Source organism: Mauremys mutica, chromosome 1, assembly GCF_020497125.1.
Source record: "Mauremys mutica isolate MM-2020 ecotype Southern chromosome 1, ASM2049712v1, whole genome shotgun sequence".
Taxonomy (NCBI): domain Eukaryota; kingdom Metazoa; phylum Chordata; order Testudines; family Geoemydidae; genus Mauremys; species Mauremys mutica.
The window spans coordinates 30,191,821-30,209,027 of NC_059072.1; the positions used below are offsets into that span (position 1 = coordinate 30,191,821).

At 45.4% G+C, this 17,207-nt stretch overlaps 1 protein-coding gene across 2 annotated transcripts in view; it reads left to right on the plus strand.

Moving 5' to 3' along the window:
- Positions 1-7,218: 7,218 nt before the first annotated feature.
- Positions 7,219-17,207, plus strand: part of SLC2A13 (solute carrier family 2 member 13) — a 343,282-nt gene continuing 333,293 nt past the window's right edge. For both annotated transcript variants that reach the window (XM_044992726.1, XM_044992736.1), the window contains exon 1: positions 7,219-8,118. In XM_044992726.1, coding sequence (XP_044848661.1) covers positions 7,563-8,118 — 556 coding nt within the window. In that variant the 5' untranslated portion in view covers positions 7,219-7,562. The remainder of the gene's footprint in view (positions 8,119-17,207) is intronic.

Sequence of the window (17,207 nt, forward strand, 5' to 3'; positions counted from 1 at the left end):
TAGTCAAGAACAACTGAATGTTGTTAATTGTTATATAAGTGTGATTCTTGCCTTCCAGGTATGTAATTAATTAGCATGGGAGAGATTATATACATTTACAAATCTAATACAATCCCAATCACTAATTGTGTGAACTAAATACATAATTAGTTGTTACCTTTTATTTTTAAAAGCCACTGCACACTATTGCATCTACCCATTAACACCCAAACCTTAGAGAATACCTAGCCAATTAGCAAAATCCTTCATCTGCTGTCTGGACTCGTTACCAATCCAACATACACTGAAGTAAATGGAAAAACTTACACTAATTTCAAAGGGTGCTAGTTCAGACCCATGAGAGTAGCCTGAATGCTAGTGAGGTCAAATTGGGGTTCTTCTGTTCTAGAGGCAGCATCTTTGCCACATAAACTAAAAAAAGCACCCTTTCTTTGATATTGCACTAGTAGGGACTCTGCTAAAGTTCTTACGTGAAAGTCACTCATTTATATTTCTTAAATCTAACATTTTAACCACCAGGAGGCATAGTTTTCCTACCAATTCCACTAAGTATTGCTGCTACTGAAATCTCTTTTGTGAAGTGAAATCCTCAAATTTTTTTGGTTGGTGAAAAACCCAGTTAAAAACAGCTAAAATGGAATTAAAGACTGGTCAATATTTTATATAATCTAATTTCACTTCAAACTCCAGAAAAAAAAATCCAAAACTGATTCTGTATAAGATTTTACAATACCTGATCTACAAATGATATTTCTTTATTGCCACTTAGCATAATCAAATCTTTTTACCCTTAAAACATTAAAAAGTTAAGTTTTCACAATTTGAATGGATTTTTAAAAAAAAGAGATTATTAAATGTCTTATCAAAAAAGTTACTTCAATTATTTAGAAACCTCATAATTTTATGAGATCTTCTATCATTCAAATTGTCACCCTACTAAATCATAAGATCAACAGAAAGGTTTTAATGAAAAGAGGATTTTTTTTATGAGATTACAGGTTTGGTTGATAATGGTAAAAGTGTTGATTTAATATACTTAGATTTTTGTAATGTATTTACTTGGTACTGCATGACATTTTTATTAAAAAAAACTAGAACAAGATAAAATAAAATAGAAATATGACACACATAAAATGGTCTAAAAGTTGGCCAACTGATAGGTCTCAAAATGTAACTGTAATTGGGGACTCCTCATCAGACAGCCATGTTTTCAGTGAAGTCCTACAAGGATTAGTTCTTCACCCTGTTATTTAACATTTTCATTGATGACTTGGCAGAGATCAAAATAATCACTGATAAAGTTTGCAGATGGCACAAAAATTGGGAGTGTGGTAAATAATGAAGAGGACAGGTCACAGTGATTCAGAGCGATTTGGACTCCTTAGTAAACTTGTTGAAAGCAAACAATGTGTTTTTGATACAGCTAAATGTAAACATACAGATCTAGGAACAAAGAACTAGGAACCAGGCCACTTACACAATGAGGGCCTCTATTTTGGGAAGCAGTGACTTTGAAAAATATTTGTGGTATCACAGTGGATAATCAGCTAAATATGAGCTCCCAGTGTGATGCTGTGGCCAAAAGTGCTAATGTGATCCTGGGAAGCATAAACAGGAGAATCTCAAGTAGTAGTAGAGAGGTTATTTTACCTTTGTATTTGGCACTGGTACAACCACTGCTGGAATACTGTGTCCAGTTCTGGTACCCACAATTCAAGAAGGATGTTGATAAATTGAAGAGGGTTCAGAGAAGAGCCATGAAAATGATTAGAGGATTAGAAAACCTGCCTTATAGTGACAGACTCAAGGAGTTAAATCTATTTAGTTTACCAAAAACCAGGTTAAGAGGTGACTTGACTACAGTGTACAAGTATCTATGTGGGGATCAAATATTTAATAATGGGCTCTTCAATCTAGCACAGAAAAGTGTAACATGATCCAGTGGCTGGAAGCTGAAGCAAGACAAATTCAGACTGGAAATAAAGTGTAAATTTTTAATGGCGACAGCAATTACACATTGAAACAATTTACCAACATTTTAAAATCAAGATTGGATGTTTTTCTAGAAGACATAGTCTAAAAATTATTTTGGGTAAGTTCTATGGCCTGTGTTATACAGGCGGTCAGACTAGATGATCACAATGGTCCCTTCTGGCCTTGGAATCTATGAAGCTATGAAAAAGACTCACCTGCAATGTCTGTGGGTGCAAACCAGAATTTTTTTAATACATTACACACTGTCTGCACTTGGCCAGACAAGACAAAACATCACATGAAGACAGTTCCTGCCCTGGAAGAGCTTATATACAAAACACCTGATCTGCAAACAAGTATCTCTACACATGCAAATAGTTCCGTCTTCAGCAGCACTGCTCCTGTGACAAAAATAATTTTCAGAGGGTTTGCAGGACCAATCCCTAAAAGACAGTGGGCTAGATTGATAAATACATTTAGGTACCTAACTGTCACTTTAGGTGCCTAACTCCAAAATTTAGATTCTTAAAACCCTTGCTCAGCTGCCACCTAATCCTGTAGGTGGCTATATTTCTGCTAGTAAAGGCTCCTGCGTGTTTAAGTTTTTGCTGGTGGGGACACTCTCTCTCTCTCTCTGAAGCCTAAATCCTGATGCCACCAAGTTGTGGTGTCTAAGCCCTAGGGGGATCCTTCAGGTCTGGGGTAGTCAATAGGCCAAATCTGGACCACCAGACATGTTTGAATGGACGGTGAAATCTTTTTATTTACTTATCATTATTGTTGTTATTTTTTCTAGAGTCAGGACCTTTACTATATCTTGACAAAAAAAAATAGATTATCCCTGCTTTAGATGTTCCTCTGCCTATCTTGCCTGGGGAGCCCTACCTGGCAGGCATTCTCAGAGAAAACCTTAGAGCCCACCTATCAGATCAGGCCTTGCACAGAATATAATGAGGAGGTTAGAAAAAGAGAGGGAGTGAGTTAGCCTCCTGGTTAGTAAACTCATGAGGAAGACACTGCTCCAATGAATATATAAATATTTTATTCAAAGTGGAACTGGTTCAACAGGAGAGACCCACCCTAGAATACTTTCTCTCTCAGTGACTAGGGCACTCAGCTGGGAGCAGACCTAACTTCACTTGCGTACTCTGATTTAGGTTCAAATCTGCCCTCTACCTAACTCTTGCATGTCCTGGGTGAGTGTGGTAATCACTGGGCTATTAAGCAAAAGAGGGACATGCACCACCACCTCCACATGAATCCCAACAGGGGCATCATTTCAGAAAATTTCGGGAAATGGGGGAAGTTGCATCAGCATCCCTGCTTCTGCCTCCTTGCTGAGTCCCTGGGTGCTCATGGCAGGGTTAATGGGCCAGTCTCATCCTGGACAGGTTGAGGAGGTGATGGGTCAGTCCTATCCCAAAAAGTAAGGGGGTGGTGGGAGATTTCTCACCTACAGCCAGCCTAGGGCAGCGATTGGGGGCTGGCTTGCTCAACCCAGAGTACAGCTGCGGCTTCCTGTCCTACTGGTGGGAAGAGAGGGTGGGGATGGCCACAACATCGTGATTAGGAGCCCTGCCCCGCACTTGTCCCACAGCAGCCCCTGAAAGTTTAAGAGACACCACAAGAGTGGTGGCAAGGAGCTATGAAAAATCAGGAGTGGAGAGGGGCAATTACCTTTTCTGCCCCAAAGCCAATGATATCCTGAATCCAGGGCTGGTCTTATGGGTCCAGAGTTCTGGGGGTCCTGTCAGGGGGCGGGGAGCGGTTAGATAGGCATGGGAGTCCAGGGGGTTCTGTCTGGGGGCGGGGGTGTGGATAAGGGTTGGGGCAGTCAGGGGACAGGTAGGGGGTAGGGTCCTAGGGGGGCAGTCAGGGGACAAGGGGCAGGGAGGCTTAGATAGGGGGTGGGGTCCCAGGAGGGGGTAGTCGAGACAAGGAGCGGGGGGGTTGGGAGTTCTGGAGGGGCAGTCACCCAGCCCTCTGCCCTGAGCCCTGCACCCCCCCCACACATCCAGCCCTCTGCCCTGAGCCCTGCACCCCCACACACACCCCAGCCCCCTGCCCTGAGCCCTGTACCACCCAGCCCTCTGACTCCTTCACCCCCCATGACCCCAGCCCTGACTCTGGCACCCCCACACATACCCCGCCCCCCTACCCTGACACCTCCCTCACATGCCCCCAGCCCTGACTCTTGCACCCCCCACATCCCTAGCCCCCCCACATCCCAAGCACCCTGCACATCCCCACCCCCACCCTGAGCACCAAACGGGAGCTCCTGCACCCCCACTCACATTCCCACCTGCACCCCTCACACCAAATGGGAGCTGACCACGTAAGTGCCCCCACACCCAAACCTCCTGCCCCAACCCTGAGCCCCCTCCCTCATTCTAGCTCCTGGCAAGACCCTCCACCCCCAGCCCTGTGCTCGGTCCACTCCCACCCTCAGCTTAGTGCAGAGAGAGGAAGAGAATGGGCCAGAACCAGGGAGAAGGTAGGTACCCACTGTATGTGGGCAGGGCCGGGACCCCAGACGGGCAGCGGGCTGAGTGGGTCTGGCAGCCGGGATGCTGGCTGGCAGGAGCCGGCGGATGGAACCCCTGAGCGGCAGTGGGCTGAGCCGCTCAACCCACTGTCGATCTGGGGTCCTGGCTGCTGGCCCCGCACAGCCCGCTGCCAGTCTGGGGTTCTGGCTGCCAGACCCTTCCCAGCTGGGGTCCCGGCCGCAGGCCCCACTCAGCCCACTGCCGGCCTAGGTGAACAGAACCCCAGACCAGTAGCGGGCTGAGCGGGCTGGCGGCGTAAGATCAACATTTTAATTTAATTTTAAATGAAGCTTCTTAAATATTTTGAAAACCTTGTTTATTTTACAATACAACACTAGTTTAGTTATATAATATATAGACTTGTAGAGAGAGAGAGACCTTCTAAAAAACATTAAAATGTATTACCGGCACGCGAAACCTTAAATTAGAGTGAATAAATGAAGACGCGGCACACCACTTCTGAAAGGTTGCCGACCCCTGCAATAGAGCATGAGCTGGCCCAGACAGTGGACCTTCAGGAAGCAGTTCAAATCTTTGCAACTAAGAAGGCACGGAAAGCACCACTTTGATTATTCAAACAGATAAAAATGCCAGTGTTTACTATGCAGACAAGAAAAGTTATATTTGCTGTTCAAGCGTCTTAAAGTTAAGTGATAACTTAAAATGCCTTGTTCAAAAATTTAAAGTGTTAGTTCTCCTTTATTGGGGTAGGTAGCAAAGCAGTACCATGAGAGAAGTAGAATAGGAAAAAGGTAGAATTGAGACCTTTCAAAGTTTTGGCCCTAGTGAGGGGGCATAGGGGTATCATTTGAGCTCCCCACCTCAGGTGCCAAAATGTTGTGGGCCGGCCCTGCCTGAATCCCAAGCAGAGACAGGTGCCTAACTGCCTCTGAAAAGGGTAGGGCTCTCAGTGTAGTTTCCTAGTGGCTAGCTTAGGCTACTCTCCACTCAGTATGTGGCTTCTGTCAGTCCCATTCTTAGGTGCCTAAGGGTATGGCTACACTTGCAGCTGTACAGCGCTGGGAGTTAAACCTGTCTTCGTACAGCTGTGTAGGGAAAGCGCTGCAGTCTGGCCACGCTGACAGCTGCCAGCGCACTGTCGTGGCCACATTTGCCGCATCTGCAGCGGCATTGGGAACGGTGCATTATGGGCAGCTATCCCAGTGTTCAAGTGGCTGCAACGTGCTTTTCAAAAGGGGGGTGGGGGGAGTGTGACAGGGAGCATGGGGGAGAGAGTGGATTTTTGGAGCCCACATTCTGTCAGCAGCTGCCTTGCAAGTTCCGACCCCCTCCCCCACCCCTCTCTCAGCAAAAGCAGCTGATAAGCAGCCTCCCCAAAACTGACCCCCGCTCCCTCCCTCCTGCCCGCTGCTTCTCTCCTCAAGCCCCCTCCCTCTCCCTCTCCTCAAGCAAACACTAGCTGTGGGCATTCCAAAGGGAGCCCCCCCTGCCTGCCTCTGCTCAGTCACAGCAAACACTAGCTGTGTTTGGTTTTTTGATAAGCAGCTTCAGGAGCCTGGAGTTCACAACAAAATAAAGAGAGGCATCACAACAAAACAGAGTAATCTTTACTTAAAAGGATTATGGGAAGCTTCCGGAGGTCAGTTACTGCATATTAAGGTTATTCCCTGTTTACACTGGCGCCCCAGTGCTGCAGCAGCAGCGCTATACTCTTTATTCCTCTCGTGGAGGTGGAGTACAAGCAGCACTATAGCCAAGGAGATACAGTGCTGTATGTGCCTTGCCAATGTGGACGGGGAGTAAGTTACAGCGCTGTAAAGCCACCACCAGCGCTGTAACTCTCAAGTGTAGCCAAGGCCTAACTCTCCTCATTTTTTGTATAGGGAGCCCGACTGCTTAACTCTGGGCTGAGGATTCCCCAGGGCAGCAAGGTGCCTAAAGTTGGGCGTTGCAGTGCTGGGCCTTAGTCCCTGCTGTAAAATCTAGCCTCAGCAGGATACTGTGTGGAGGAAGAAGGGATACTGGTTAGGAGAAAGAGGCAGACTGATATTCAATACCTAGCCCTCCCCATCCTTGTATATACCTCTACTGTGAGTAGCATCTGTTATTTGCATTGCTATATATATATATATAAATAAAATCTTGTAACTGATAAACTGAAATAGACTACGGTGGCAGTGACCCTGTCCGGGGTTTTTCCACTGCCGCCCACTCTCAGCCTCATAAACTAGGACTGATTCAGGTTTTCTCTGTGACTCCTGCCGGCTCTTGGTGCTGTTAGCTGCAGGTGTCGTTACCTCCCACTCCCCTCTCCAGCCTGGCTAGGTCCCGGGGTCAGGAGCGGTCCGCGCACGCGGCGCAGTCCCAGCGCTGGCTGCAGGGTGTCGGGGGACCAGCGGACTTGCTAGGGTCAGCCTCAGCACAGGCTCTTAGGTGCACTGCACGCACTGCCCTGGGCTTTGTGCTCCCCCTTCCCCTCAGCGAGAGCAGCGCTGCCCCCACCCGCACCGCCCCTCCGCGGGGCCTGCTGCCACTAATCAGCGTCTCCCTGCGCCCCAGGCTGCCGGACCCCAGCCTGCTCCGGGGCGACCCCAGACACGTGGTTGGGCGGCTCCCCGGGCCTGACTCACGTGAGGGACCTTTATCATTAGCGTGGGCCCCGGCCCCGCCCCCTGTTTACATTTCCCGCCCCGTTCCCTTCTCGCTCAAGTTCGGGCATCAGGTCAGGGCCAGGGGCTTCGTTGTGGTTAAGGCGCATGCTCCGAGCTCCCGCGCATGCTCAGTAAGAGCCAAGCAGCCCATCCCGTGACTGGCAGGCTAGGTAGCCCCGCCCCCCCGTGGCGACTCCGCCCCGCCCGGCCAGCTGGGCTCGAGTCCCTTCCCCGCCCGCCCGAGCCTCCCTCCGGCTCAAACTCCCCCTGAGCTCCGGGAGCGGCGGCCGCGGCTGGTAACTTTCCCCCCAGTGCGGGCGCGGGCAGGACCTATGCGCCCCGGCTGATCGCGGCCCCGGCAGGGCAGCAGCAGCGGCCCCGAGCCCGCCCCCTGGCCGGGCGGGGGGCGCTGAGCGGCGGCGGTTGCCCCATGTCCCGCAAGGCCAGTGAGAATGTGGAGTACACGCTGCGGAGCCTGAGCAACCTGATGGGCGAGAAGCGCCGGAGGCAGCCGGACGGCTCGGCCGGCTCCAGCGCGGCGGCGGCGGCGGCCGGGGAGCGCAGCCTGATCGCCGCCGAGTCCTGCTCCAGCATCAACAGCCAGGCGTCCGGCGGGGAGCTGGAGCGGGCGGCCCGGCGGCAGTTCCAGCAGGACGAGACCCCGGGCTTCGTCTACGTGGTGTCGGTGTTCTCCGCCCTGGGGGGCTTCCTCTTCGGCTATGACACCGGCGTGGTGTCCGGGGCCCTGCTGCTGCTCAAGAGGGAGCTCAACCTGGGCGCCCTCTGGCAGGAGCTGCTGGTCTCCAGCACGGTGGGCGCCGCCGCGCTCTCGGCGCTGGCCGGCGGGGTGCTGAACGGGCTGTGGGGCCGCCGACCCTGCATCCTCCTCTCCAGCTGCTTCTTCATCGCGGGCGCCGCCCTGCTGGCCGCTGCCCCGGACAAGGAGACCCTGCTAGGGGGGCGCATCGTGGTGGGGCTGGGCATCGGTGAGTCCTGCGCTGCCAGCCCGCTCCTCTCCCTCTCGATCCCCGCCGCTTCCCCTTCCCTCCCTCCCTCTGCTTCTCTGCCCCGGCTCCCCCACCCCCTCCTGCGCCGCGGCTTGTCCCTTTCCGTGACGCGTGACTTTGTTTCAGTAACTCGGCAAGTCTGACCTGAGCGCTGAGAGTCGCTGGCGAGTTCACAGGCGAGCCGGGGAAGCGCTGGGAGTGAGGGTGCTTTGGGTCTGCCCCCACCACACAGGTCTCCCGCCAGGGAAATGCCACTCCCGGCTAGAGTGACAGGAGGTGAGGGGCCAGCACTGTTCTGCTTGGGGCCATCTGGCTACCAGCACTGACCCTCAAAAGTGGGCGACCCCTCACCTAGGGATGACATGCGTATTGTGTAGCCTGAAAGTGAGAGTCCGACTGGGAGTCTTTCTTTCCCCTGTGTGCTGTGGAGGAATGACAGGTTTTATCCTGGGCTCATCACTGTAGTATCTGAGTGCCTTCCAGTAGCATATTAAGCAATGTAGCTACATACCTGACCTGTATGGCTAATTCTCTCATTCTCTTCCCCAGAGAGAGAAGTGCTGGCAGTGGACTGGCTGGTTTTGTTAGGTTTTTTTTTTAATGTAAATATACCTGTTGCTATGTGTGTGTTAGAGAAGGCAAGGTCAGAGAATGGGCTTTGTGCTTAGCAGAAAGCGGTGAGGCTTGTGATGGAATGCTAACTGGAGCTCTGCAGTGGATTCATATGGTGTTGGGCAGGTTGCGTTGCCTATTTCCCTCCTTTTTCCCATCTGTAAAATGGGAATAATACTACCTCCTAGAGTTGGTTATTAGGATTAAGGTCTGCATATGGCTTTGAACCTGAAAAGTGCTATATCAGTGCGAAGTAGTTGATGAGTATGAGGATAAATATCTGTCCCACCACTTCATTCAGGCTCAGTATCCTGGGCTGTGTATTTGGCCAGTTTTCTGATTCTTCTCCATCTACAGTAGATGGTTCTCTAACAAATGAGAGCACCCATGCAGATAGTCATTTTCAAAGCTGAGTGTGCAATGTTGCTTCTCATGAAATTGCCTCCACAGATTCTTACTTCTGGAGTCATGTGCCATGCCATAAAAAGCATTAAAGCAGTTAGCTGTGGGAGGAAATGAGCGGTGATGTGTGGGTGGAGTGGCACCTGGATATTGATTAGGTTTTTAATAATTCCAAAATTTGTACAGAATGAGAGACATTATCTCCACAGATCCCTATTCTTGGTATTTACTTACCATTAAGTGTAGTTCTCTAATTTACTCAAAATATGGATTAGGAATATGACTATGTGGAGATGGAAAGCAAGTTTAGCAGCAAGTAGTAGCTATCCAAACCACAAAAGAACATATCCTTAGGCCAGGTCTACTCTAGCAAGTTAAGTTGACCCAGGGGGAGGGATAGCTCAGTGGTTTGAGCATTGGCCTGCTAAACCCATGGTTGTGAGTTCAATCCTTGAGGGGGCCGCTTAGGGATCTGGGGCAAAAAAAATTGGTCCTGCTAGTGAAGGCAGGGGGCTGGACTTGATGACCTTTCAAGGTCCCTTCCAGCTCTAGGAGATTGGTATATCTCCAATTATTACCTTACCTATTACCTTACCTTAGTTACATTGCTCACGAGCCACATAGTTGAGTCAATCTAACTGGAGGTCTAGATAGCACTAGAACAATTCTTCTGTTGACCTAGCTACAGCCTGCCAGGGAGGTGGATTAACTAGTGATGGGAGACCCCTTGCTGTAGTGAGTGGCCATGCTGAAGAGATACAGCTACAGCTGAAGATGCGCTGCTGCATTTGTTTAAGCGTAGACATAACCTCAGACTGTCCACAACCATTTTATACTAGTGCAAGTCTCAGGCAAATATTTTAAGCAACGTGTTTTGGGAACATCATCTTTCTTATTGGCCTCTAGTTGGTATGGGATTCTATTCCCTCACTCCAGCCCACCTAAAACGGGAGGAGTGCTGTCCCTTCTGGCTTATGCAGTGGAATGGGGAAGAAGTTGTTCTCTGCTATTCCCTTCTCCAACTTCCAGGTTTTTGGGTTTTTTTGAGGGTCCTCCTCTATGAATATCTCCCTTGTCAATTCTAGAGGCAAAGAGAGTGATCAAAAGTAGAGAATAAGAAAAAATAGATTCTGGATTAACACACTAAAAGAACGTGTTAAGGTATCTAACCTCATAACCTCTGTGGTTTTCTGCTCTGTTTTGCTCCATTGGACACATACTGAAGGTATAACTATGAAAATACACTAATAAGCTAGTAGAAATTCTTTGGTTCAGCTAGACAGCATTTGTTTTAGAAGCCAAAGAATCAGGATTTAGATTCCGTTAGTGCTTCCTTGAGCAGTATGAATTGCTATTTTGTTTGGTTTTGGTGTATAGTTCTTGATACACATCTGTATGGACTGTAAATACAGTTAATTCTACCTGATGGCTTCTTTTCCAAGGTGTACTAGATGAGCTTAAAATGTGGACAATACTTACTCCATTTTAATCTTGATGGGGGGGGGAGGGTCTACTACATGCCAAATGAGTCCTAAATAATACTTTGTCTCTCTAATATTCTGGGACCCACACAGTTACAACAACACTGCACTCCACACGTGTCACTCTTCAGTTACCCCACCTTCTCCCCAGACTTAAAGCTTTTATCGACACCAACCTTCATCTAAGGAAGATTGAAGGGCTCCAAAGATCCCATCCAGGGTGGCTCCTTTGGTTTTTGGGAGATGATTCTTCCTTCTCTCTGTTGCACTTTCAGACATTGTTGTGTAGAAGAACTGAGAATGACACTGAGTGTTATTTCTCAGCCATTGAATGAGCCCATTTTTTGAGAATTCTGTAACTTGTTACCAACATACTTGCTGTGATGCAATTCAGTTTTTTTTAAAGAAAAAAAGTTAAACTAAGTCATAGTCAAGGTGTTCCAGTTAAATTTACTACAGTGCTGATGTACAAAACAATCAAAATATATACTGTATGCCCTGGATGGAAAGCTTTTGATGCACTGTTAATACCCACAAATATTAAGGTTGGGAATGATTTTTTTTTTTTAACTCTAGGCCCTCATACTTTGTATGTGGGCTTATTTCTATATTGCCTACAGTGTCGTCATGGATACATACAATGTATGTTATTTGCCCTATATGTTATATCGAGTACAGTAAGGAAAATTGCATCATTACCATAAATACTTGTTTCTTTTATAATGTTCTGACAGTAATTGGGGTTTATGAACAATTGAAGATTAGATCTAATTTGTGCTATTTACCTTTTGCATCTAAAAAGTTTAACTTTATTTTTGTTCCAGCTTAGGGTCTCAATGTAGTCCATTGGCAAACTTCTTTTGACTTCATTTACTTCAATTAATTTCAGTTTCAGTGAGACACTCTTGTTGACACTGACATTTATGCTGTGCTCAGGATTGTCAAGGACTGTCTCAAATCTGTGTTTGTACCATGGCTTCTAGTTTTGGTGGGCATTGCACCAGTCAATATCAGATGAGATGCTGCTATGGTCTTGGAGTACAGCAAGATCCCGATTGCACTGGACCGGCCAATACAGCAACACCGTAATCCACTGCCACTCTCCAGACTCAAATCCAAGAAGCCTTTCTGGATACATGTGTTAATACTACAGGGCAATGGAAAGGACACGAGCGCTTGCTGGTTCAAATCATGGGCCATTTGTGACATCCCAAATAAAGACCTGATGCAAGATCCAGCCAAGAGGTCCCGGGATTCTGCCTTTCCCATACTCAGTGGACTGCACTCAACGATGTTCAGACAATGCACGGAAGTTGTGGATATCCCTTCCACAAATGGAAAGATCAAAGAATCAAGAAATTGTGACTGGGGAGGTACAAACCATGTGATACATCATGAACAGCTGTCCAATTCATGCTTACAGTGGTGGCACCAGGAGGATCCATTTAGCTACCCCAGAAGCATTAGAATGGCTTTTGAATCTCAAAATGCAATTATAATGCCAGCCCCTTGCTTTTCAAATACCATATGAAAGAGAAGATTTACTTCAATGGGACTAGGACAGAGACTGGTCCTTTGATTTTTTTATTTTTATTTTTTAAATTTGTTTTTGCGTTTAAGGATCTAGACAGACCTGATTCTACACTCTCTTGCAAAGGTGTTGGTTATGTTGGTGTCAAACCAGAGTAGTAGTAGATTTTGGCTCCATGTTTTTGAATGCAATATGGCTTTGTGGGTTGAAGTACAGACCGGAAATCAGGAGGTCAGGGTTTTATTTGTGATAGTCACAGACGTCCTGTGTCACCTTAAGTAAGTGACTTTACCTCTCTGTGCTTCCCTGTTCCCATCTGTACAGCAGAGATAATGCTTGTCTTGCAGGGCCTTTGTAAAGTAAATGTGCTGAGATTCTTCGATGGAAGGCACTGCAGAAACTGAATAAAATTGTTGACCTCTTTCAAATGTGGCGGTTCTTTATACATGTGATGATATTTTGATATTGCTTATTTTTTTAGAAAATGAGACATTAGTCATTCATTCATAACAATCTGAGCAAAAAAGTTATTAATAGAATATGTAATGATCCCAACAGGATTTGAACAACCCACAACCTTCTGTATAAAAGTAATGATGCTCTTATCCTGCAAGCTCTACATAGAGTGAGTGAGTGAGAGAAGTTTTGGAGTTTTAAAGTAGCCACCAGAGGGAGCTTGGATAATCTCATGAAAGCAACAGAAATTTAGAAATATGCAAAATGTAGACATTTTAGTCAGTATTTCTGTCAGTTCAACCAAACTGGAATCCTGGTATTACATATGAAAAGAAAAGGACAGCAGGTGAACAACAAAATTTATTCCTCTTTTTGCCATATATTTTTGCATAAGAAGTGTGCCTGTTAAAAAGATTTTTTTGTAATTTGTTGGAAAACAGAAGTGTAACTGAACTGGGTGTGTGATACAATTCATTCCTGTATGGAAAGCAACAGCAAGGCAGAAAACCACTATATATCCTGCTAATCTTGCGACATTTAAACCTAGCCTAATTCCATCTGTATGCAATTTTTATATTCTGGTGGTTATCTAAGATGCAGGTCTCTCTTTAGCATTGTCTGTATCCCCAGTCCTTTTCAAACATGAAACAGCAGGCTAGGAATGAATGGTCTTGCATTTGAATTAGGATTGCACTGTTACAGGTGAATGACAACATTTGGGATGCAAAATAATCTGCCTCCGTATGAAAAAAGGTAATAATCAGGACTTTGTATGCAAATTGAACTTTCTTTTTTCTGCTTCCACCCCTGTACCATTGCAAACTATGCATTTACCCTGCCCTCAGCTACCTAGTGGAGCATATTTAGTAAAACGAGTTAATGTACATGTGCAATAGCTGTGGTGTGGTCTGAAACATGCAGTGACGTTCACTAATTCAGCTCATTCAGTCCTAGTGAATTGTCCATGTCTTGTTAATTCCATGGATTCCTAATTATATATTCATATTATAACATAGTTTTAGATGGTTTGGGGGGCAGGGGGTTGAGGTGGCAGAGATGAAGGGTTTGTTGGAGTAAGAGTGAGTAGAAGAAGAGGGAAATCTGAGACGTTAAGTGGGGAAAAAATGAGCTGTCTGGAAGGTCCTGACTTGTTATAATTTCTTTGTTTTCGTTTGTACATGGTTGGTTTACTACACTCAGTAGGTCCCTAGGGTAAGGGAAGGGAGAAACTATTGTTACTTCTCTTGATGTGAGCAGTTAGCCAAATTTGCAGTGTTGGGATTTGTTCAGTTAGGAGAAATTGATAAGTCAGTTATCTTCTTTCATGTAATCTTGTTTATTTACAAAGTACTCCTTCTGGTATTCTTCACCACTATGCAATGTAGAATTTGCATGGAATCAGTGTTTCCCATAGAATTTTTATTTTTCCCCACAGAATTTGTGATTTCCCCTCCCCCCCCAAGCACTCCCACCTGCTGTCAGTCCCAGCCGCCTTGTACTAACAGCAGGAGTGTCATTATATTGTGTCATTTTGACAAAATATGCAGAATTTTAAAATATTCACAGAATTTTTAATTTTGATGCATGTATATTCTTTGTTATATTCTAAAGTTCTGTATCCTACAATACAGTAGGGGACAATTTCTTTGCTCAGTGTTAGAAGCCTGCCTTTCAAACCAGCACTCCGCACCTAAGTTCCCCCCCGCCCCTCTGAGCTGTGTCTCAGGGCCACATTACCTCCACTTATGTTACTGTCTGCTTGGCAGGCTTTCTGCTTCTGTCTGACTCTGTCCTGTCTCCCTCTCATATGCTTACCCAAACAACACCAGCTGAGCCCCTGCCCAAATACCCTTAGGAATTTGAGTTATGTCTACTCTGCAATTAAAAACCCATGGCTGGCTGACTCATGCTAAGGGGCAGTTTAATTGCAGAGTAAATGTTCTGGGGATAGAGCCTTGTCTTCAGCTCAAGGACCTTGCAAGGTGGAAGGTCCCAGAGGTCAGGCTGCAGTCCAAGCCCAAATGTCTACATCCCAATTGAACTGTCCCACATCCTGAGCTCCATGAGCCCAAGTCAGCTGTCACAGGCTATCTACTTACTGTGTAGACATATCCTGAATGGTCTTGGATGTGTCTTTTTGTTTTGGCTGGAAACGTGCGTCTGTGTTTTGTGATGAAGTCCACTTAACTGTCTTAAATACCTGATTACAATGGCTTCTTTACACTTAAAAATGTAAGGTGGTAGTTATGCCCCACGCCTAATAACAAGGTTTAGCCTATGCCATAGCTCTATACTGCTGAAGCTGCTTCTGGCTGTGTCAACCCTCCTGAGGCTCACAAAAGGAGGGTCTTTCTCTAACTTTTCAAATGGTGATAAAGTAGATATGTCAAGAGCAACTCGCCACATTTTAGTAGTGATGACAGAAGCTCTGTCATCTCTCACTTCCTGAACAGTGCATCAGCAGGCAGTGTGCCCGCACTCCATCGGCTGGTCTGCCTTCTGTGCTCCCCTTCCCTCTGCTTCCTCCTTTTCTGCCCGTTTGAAGCATACCCTTCCTGTGACACCAGCATTCAAAATGCTTACCAAATGTAGGAAATGTTTGTAATAGAGCTTTTCAGCCTCTGTACTTCAGATTAAATAATTTAGCCTTGTGTTTTTACACACACATACACCATATTCATTCTAGCATCCTTCTTCTGGATCACCATCCTGTCTTGTAATCTCAATAAGGCTAATCAATCTACTGGAGGAGGCAAGGGTTAGGATTAAAAAGGGTTGGGCATCAGAGGTTGGGGTATAATTAGTGGAGGGTCTCCTAAGGGAGAGACTGAGTCCCCTTGACAGCGAGGGTCAGCACCAAATATAATCTTGACATTAATGCTTGACCAAAGTATTGTCAATATTTACTGACCCCATTTGTACACCACTGTTTTAAGATGTTATTTCAAATGCTCTGGACCATTTTTTTTTTAATTTTTATTTTTTTTAAATACTGAAAACACTGCAAAATCCCCACTAACAATGTGAGTTTGTACCTCTCTAGTAGCTACACAATATCTGGAGGTTTGAGCCTGCTCCTGCCTTTTGAACTAAAGGCCTTAGGACCACATTTTTACAGATATTTAGGCATTTAGATGCAGATAGGTGCATAGCATGATTTTAAGTGTGTGTGTGTGTGTGTGTGTGTGTATGTATATGTATATATATATATATATATATATATATATATATATCTATATATATATATATATATATATATATTACACACACACACACTTATTTAAAATCATATATATATATTTATTTATTCCCTCCCCACCCCCCAGAAAGGATGTAGGCGCTTAACTCCCCTGAGCTGAAGCAGTAGTGGCTCATGCTTTTAAATCTAGAGGTCTGGAGTTCATTCTCCCAGAGAGGGGGTGTCATTGTGAACAGCCCTATAAGGGGTAAAGACCTGAGCTGTCAGAATGGGTTACATACTCCTCATGACCAGAGATGCTCATCCCAAGCTTTTAGAGGTCCACAGCTATTCAGATCTTCACATGAATCTGAAGGGATTCAGTGCCTGCATCTAGAAGCATGATCTGCTAGTGCATGAGCTGAAATACAGGTCCATTAGCTCAAAGGCAGTATAGACTCATAAATGACTGTCTGCTGTAGCCCTTATAGGGGGACAAAGAGCCTCATGATTTAGGATAGGTTACAGTTGCATCGTCTGAAGACTTCTACCTTCATAGTTAGCAGTATATTTGTTATATTGCAGCATCCCAAACCCTCTGCCATTGTATTGACGTAACTCCTGGATGCTGTTTCCATAGTTTGTCATAAGTAACATTGTGTCAACATACACGATGTTAAATTTTAGGAACCTTTACTCTTACAAAACGTAAGACCACTTTTAACTCACACTTGTCCTAAATGCTCATACCAAATAATTGTACATATTCAATTACATTCCTCAGACTGTTCTAGTGCACTTTATTAATAAGAGGTCTGAAGAAAATGTAACTTTTTGGAAAATATTTGGTCACATGGAGCTTTTTGAAATAGTTATAACTAACCTCCTTATTATTTTTTCCTTCAAAGTGCTCTAGGAAATTCATGTAACTCATATGAATATGCATTTGAAATTGATCTTTTAACTCAACACACAGATCTTGCATAATGCTTTCAAGTTATGGAAATCTGTGCGCAAACTTTACTATGGGGTACTAGAGTTTCATTATAATACATAAATTTCTTGTACAATGTGTAGATTAAAGTATTTCAGTTCATGTTATGAAACATATGCCATAAAACACATGCACCTCTTGGATCTAGGTTAGCATGTTGTAAAAACATCAACTTTTGCGCTTCCTGACTGTAGTTTTAACTCTGCAACCTCAATGTTAGATTAGCATAATGTTTACATTTAACTTCCTGTGAGGAGGGGGTAGCAGAAGAGAATTGTCCCTGTTTTAAAAAAAAAAATACAAATAAAAAATAAAGTAGTTGAAGACCAAATTGTAACTTTTTTTACACACATTGCCAAATCCATGCAGTTGTTATATATGAACTCATTTTCAAAATGCATTTTTTCCAAAGAG